The sequence below is a fragment of the Mastomys coucha genome, unplaced genomic scaffold (assembly GCF_008632895.1).
Source record: "Mastomys coucha isolate ucsf_1 unplaced genomic scaffold, UCSF_Mcou_1 pScaffold9, whole genome shotgun sequence".
In the NCBI taxonomy this organism is placed as follows: Eukaryota; Metazoa; Chordata; class Mammalia; order Rodentia; family Muridae; genus Mastomys; species Mastomys coucha.
In genome coordinates this window covers 2,358,396-2,364,240 of record NW_022196915.1, presented here as the reverse complement: position 1 = coordinate 2,364,240, position 5,845 = coordinate 2,358,396, and the positions used below count along the sequence as shown (strand labels likewise).

General features: G+C 43.5%; 1 protein-coding gene across 7 annotated transcripts in view; it reads left to right on the top strand.

The window, feature by feature from the left end:
• The window catches only part of Oxsm (3-oxoacyl-ACP synthase, mitochondrial), a 9,478-nt gene extending 4,513 nt beyond the window's left edge, over window positions 1-4,965 (top strand). For 3 of the 7 annotated variants that reach the window (XM_031363079.1, XM_031363084.1, XM_031363082.1), the window contains exons 2-3: window positions 2,569-3,573; window positions 4,341-4,965. In XM_031363079.1, coding sequence (XP_031218939.1) covers window positions 2,600-3,573; window positions 4,341-4,743 — 1,377 coding nt within the window. In that variant the 5' untranslated portion in view covers window positions 2,569-2,599 and the 3' untranslated portion in view covers window positions 4,744-4,965. The other 4 variants (XM_031363083.1, XM_031363077.1, XM_031363078.1 and 1 more) reach the window with 3 other exon arrangements.
• The last annotated feature ends 880 nt before the right edge of the window (window positions 4,966-5,845 follow it).

Below are 5,845 nucleotides of genomic sequence, written 5' to 3'. Positions count from 1 at the left end.
AGGTAGAAATGGAATTCAGGTTATCAAGCTATAAAACTTAGTGGGAGGTACCTTTATCTAAGTCTAGCTTATCAAATTTGGTACTGGCCCTGGCCCCATGGGCCTGGTGTTTGCATTGTACTCCTGTCTGTTGAAATGCCTGCTTTCCCCCCAGTTACTATACATATATTCACTCAGTTGCCAGATTGAAGTCTAGGTCCACTTCTTTGAAGCATTTTGTGACTTAATGAGGTAGCACTGACTTCAGTCTCCTTTGTGTTAAAATAATATTACAAACATAAGTTTAATTTGTTGGATAGAAAGTTTAATTGAGAACTGTATTTGGAAATAAAGCTTTGAACCAGAGATATTCTAAGAGGAGTCTATGATAAGCAGAATCAAGTTGAAGATTTGTGTTCATGAATACACGGTGATATTTTTGCAAACAATATGGCACTAATTTACATACAGCTGTTATTATGATTTTAAAAACTTCTTACCCCTCTCCAGATGGAAGTAAAACAATCACAGAGAGAAATAGAAATATAAACTACAGTCTTGTTATACCACTTTTTTATGTGTGTGCATTGTTTTATGTGTGTGAATTCTTTCCCTGGGAAGATGTAAACAAACACCCAGCCTCTTTATAAATCAACAACAATAAATCAAAGCAAAAGTCCCCAAGTCCGTCTTAAGAGTACCTCTAAGTTTATTTAGCTTATCTTTAGAGCATGGTTGAAGGGTTGCTTACAGGAGTGTGGGATAGCCCAAGGCCCCTGCACCACCAGAAAGTTTCCCTGCAGCATGGATGATGGCATGGCTTCTCCATGGCTGCATAGACAGAGTTCTCCTTTCAGCTAACCTTCCGCAGCCTACATACCCCAGCCCCTTTTGAGATCCGAGGCTTCCTGCAATCGAAGCAGTATAACATACAAATTACCAAAGGTACAGGAGGAAAAAACACTATTTTCACTGCAGGGAGATCATACTAAGCAAGTGGTAAGCCACTGCATCAAGAACAAATTGGGTCTTCTTAAACATTTTAGACAGAGTAGACTTCCAAATAAATCATATCCAGAACTAATGAGGAAATAGCTAAACCTCCCTCAGATTCTTTTCTACAGTTGGAAAGCTAGCATACGTGGCAACAGTGGCCTCAAGAGGTATCACCCACAAGAAAACATGTAAAACATCCTCTGGCTGTGTGGCTGTTATCCTTCTTACCCATTACAGATTTATCTCTGAGCAAGTAAGTTAAACTTTTCGTAAGCTCAGAAATTTCCACTTCAGATATTGGGCATATTCTGTTCACTTCCTGTCATGAGTGAGCCATTAAAAGTTATTTTTACAGAAGTAGTTGTTTACATCGTTTACTACGGTAAGTAAGGGTAAGGAAAAATGGAGGTGGAGGGGACACCTTAACCACTACAGATCACTACGGATTTTAGGTTTGGTTTGGTTTTAAAGACAGTCTTCAGGTTGGTAACCCAGGCAGGCTTTGCAATCGCTACACAGCAGAGGACAGAGCTCCTGATCCTCTGCCTCCGAAATGCTGAAATTGCAGATAGTACCATTTTCCGATTTCTTTGCAAACCTTTAAAATTAGATGCTATATTCTGCTTTGTACTAAAGTCTTCTAACAAATTCTCAACGTCTTTGCACATTTCGAAATATCCAGCCGTAGTATTTTCATTGTCTGCGTGGCACTTGTTTCCCCAAACGACCTCGGCTTCTTGCTGAGTGACATTCTGAAGAGTTCTATGAATATTTTCTACAGAGATACCAGGGAGGCCTGACTTCGAGGCTACAGCTATAGGTCCTCCCCTGAATGTCCTGGGGGAATGACAGCCTCCCTTTTCTGGCAACACCGGAATATCTAGGCATTATCGCTGTTTGCTAAGGTTGATCAAAAGAAGCAATCAAAACAGACTCTGGAGCTAGAGCGGCAGACTAGCCGCTCACAACCCTGGAACCCGGCGGAAGTCCTGCCGGGAGTGTCTGACCTCTGACATCACCAGGCGCCGCTCTTCGGGCGGAAACGCTGCGCTGCGGAAGAGTGCGCATGCGCACTCGGTGGGCGCCCGCAAAGGCTTTTTCAGGTAGTGGCTGCAGTACGCAGCGGGGTTTCAGGGTAGCGGTGGAGGGCGTGGCGTGGCTGTGAAGCCCTGAGAGCTCCTAACACTGAGCTCGGGAAGTAACACCCGGCCTTCCTAACTCGGCGGTGTTGGCCTGTGGCGGGACCTCCGGAAAGGCTTGCTACCCTACACGGAAGTAGATAAAGTGCAGTTCACAGAATGGGCCCGAGGCCGCCTCCTGTGCATTGATCTTAGAAATGCCACTTGGACTCAGTCCACACTGTAAAATAATCTTCGGTGAGCCTGAAGGATGCCCTATGTAGGGTGGGATGACGTTGTAAAACTCAGTGAGCTAGCTATCGGTTGACAGTCTGAAGGACCTCATAGATTACAAATAAAGCGAGGGTTGCATTTCTCCACGACTTTTAGCACATGACCACAACCACACCTAGGGTGTGTGTAAGATCCTTCTGTTATTTAAATGACACTTGCTGTCTCTTGTGGTCTGTTGCAGGAATGTGTCTCTGATCTTGTGAATTTCAACCATGTCAAAGTGCTTGCAACATTTTCTAAAAGCCACAAGCTCCCATCCATATCCAGCGTCCTATTCTTGGTTAATAAGCAAACACAGGTTTTATGGAACTGTACCAGCAGCCATGTTGCGCAGGCGAGTTGTCATCACAGGCATTGGACTAGTGACACCACTTGGCGTTGGAACTCAACTAGTTTGGGATCGGCTTCTCCGCGGAGAAAGTGGAATTGTTTCTGTAGTTGGTGATGAGTACAAGAATATTCCTTGCAGTGTAGCTGCTTATGTACCGAGAGGATCACATGAAGGTCAGTTTAATGAACAAAATTTTGTGTCCAAATCAGATGCCAAGTCCATGTCCTCTCCCACCGTCATGGCCGTGGGGGCAGCAGAGTTGGCCCTAAAAGACTCCGGCTGGCATCCGAAACTTGAAGCAGATCAGGTAGCTACTGGCGTTGCCATTGGCATGGGCATGGTTCCTCTTGAAGTTGTTTCTGAAACTGCTTTGATGTTTCAGACCAAAGGTTATAATAAAGTCAGCCCATTCTTTGTCCCTAAGATTCTGATCAATATGGCTGCAGGCCAGGTTAGCATTCGCTACAAATTCAAGGGCCCCAATCACTCAGTGTCCACAGCCTGCACAACTGGTGCACATGCCGTGGGAGACTCCTTTCGATTTATAGCCCATGGTGACGCAGATGTGATGGTGGCTGGGGGCACAGACTCTTGTATTAGTCCATTATCTCTCGCTGGGTTTTCCAGAGCCCGGGCTCTGAGCACAAACCCAGATCCTAAGCTGGCCTGCCGGCCATTTCATCCAGAGAGAGATGGTTTTGTCATGGGTGAGGGAGCTGCTGTGCTGGTGTTGGAAGAACATGAGCATGCTGTTCAGAGAGGAGCCCGGATCTACGCAGAAGTTTTGGGTTATGGACTCTCAGGTGATGCTGGTCACATAACTGCCCCCGATCCTGAAGGAGAAGGTGCTTTAAGGTAAAGAATGGTCTATTCAAAATATATTTTCCTCTTAAGATACTGCGTTAAGGCACTACTGGAACTTGAAATTAAAAAAAAAATTACCTGGTCTTGGTGTATAGTATATATTCTATTTTAGACTAAAGGCTTTTTATTATTATTATTTATTATTATTATTTGCTTGAAATGATTGAAAACATTTGAAAATCTTTAAACAAAAGTTGAGTCGACTTTAGTTAAAGCCAATAAAGTTGTGTCTTTGCTAGCTTCCTATGCCCCACCTTCTGTTTGGAAATCATGAGTGTGCTCCCTTTCTTGGCCTCCCTCTGAACACTTATCAGACCTCGAGAATAGAGGCAGACCTGCTGGATATGTTTAGGTGGATTCTGTTCTTTTCAAAGCAGCATTTCTTGGCCCTGAATCACCCAGAGGTCTTGCTAACATGCCAGTTCTGACTATGGATCTAGATTGATCCTTAAGACTCTACATTTCCAACTAGCTCCAGTCTAAAGACCACACTTTGAAAAGAAGTCCTTGATTATATGATACCATCTAAGCTTAAATTGTATTATGTTTTATCTAATTAAATCAGCCAGAAGTTTAGCAAGCTTTTCTATAAAGGGACAAAAACTAGCTACTTTTAGCTTTGTGTATCAAAGGGTCTCTGCTTTGACACTCAGGATACGACTCACCCAGTATTCCTGGAGCTCTGATTTTATACAAGCTATTCAGATGAACAGTCTCCTGTTATTAAACTTTATTTGATAATCTTCTTCTCTTACCAGATGCATGGCTGCTGCTGTAAAAGATGCAGGTGTATCACCTGAGCAGATATCCTATGTCAACGCACATGCCACCTCCACACCATTGGGTGATGCTGCTGAGAACAGAGCCATCAAGAGGCTGTTTAAGGACCACGCTTGTGCCCTTGCCATATCCTCCACAAAGGGAGCCACTGGGCATCTTCTGGGGGCTGCAGGGGCAGTTGAGGCAGCTTTTACTGCACTGGCTTGTTACCATAAGAAACTACCACCAACTTTAAACCTGGATTGTACAGAGCCAGAATTTGATCTCAACTATGTTCCACTGGAGGCACAGGAATGGAAAACTGAGGGTCGATGTATTGGACTCACCAATTCCTTTGGGTTTGGTGGTACTAATGCAACTCTTTGTATTGCTGGTATATAAACATTGGCTTTTAATGGTCATAAATGTATAAATAGTATGTACGTAGATATGTCTTATATCAATACCCAGATGATTTTAGCACAATTGGTATTTGTATAGTTCTTTGGTAGGGAACAGGCTATCCAGTACTTATGGATATTTTACAACATCTTGGTGTCTCCTGTGAGATTTCAGTGGCAACTAGTGACAACCAGAAATGTCTCTGGAGAATAGAATAACCTGCACACAGAACTATTGGTTTATGTTTTTCTAATGCACTATTTCATCTATCATTGTCTTTTTCAGATATTTATTTAGAAACTAGCTCCTCTGAGCAAGGCTGTGCTGTTCCATATGTAACTCTAGGGTCACCACTGTTGTACAGCATATAGACAGGAATACAATACAAGTAAGAGGGTGCATCAGCAGTCAGAATCCTTTGAGGACAGCTGTCATCCAGTGATGACCTATTCAACCCTGACCTATGTAGTGTCCTTAGTGGAATTTCCCCAAGCTCCCAAGCTTTCATTTCTCTGAAGGAGGAAGTAAAACTAGTTTGCCTTTTTCTTGTCTTTTCTTTTCCTTCCTTCCTTCCTTCCTTCCTTCCTTCCTTTTTCTCTCCCTCCCTCCATCCTCCCTCCCTTCCCCTCTTCCTTCCTTTCTTCCTTCATCTTTTTTTTTTCCTTTTTTGAGACAGGTTTACTCAAATAGCCCTAGCCGTTTCAGAATTCACTCTATAGACCCTGGCTGACCTTGAACTCTATAGAGATCTGCCTGCCACTGCCTCTCAAGTGCTGCAATTAAAGGTGTACACCACCATAGTCTGTCTGGTTTGGCTTTTCTCATTCTGGATATATTTGTGCTGTGGTGAATGGGTATAAAGAAGATTTTTTGAAAAACTCTTGTTAAGTTAGGCCATGTCCTCTCAGTCCACTTCTAACTTTGTGACTGTGACAGTGTTCTCCAAGCTTCCTACTACCAGAGTAGCAAGTTCTTCAGAGGTGACAGCCAGCCAGGAACACATTTGGTAGGCAGGGCTTTTATCTCTTCCAAGTAAGTGCTTTCATTGCCATGCAGGTCCACAGTGATATGGAGCCTCAGTCCCCAGCTCAATAACACCTTT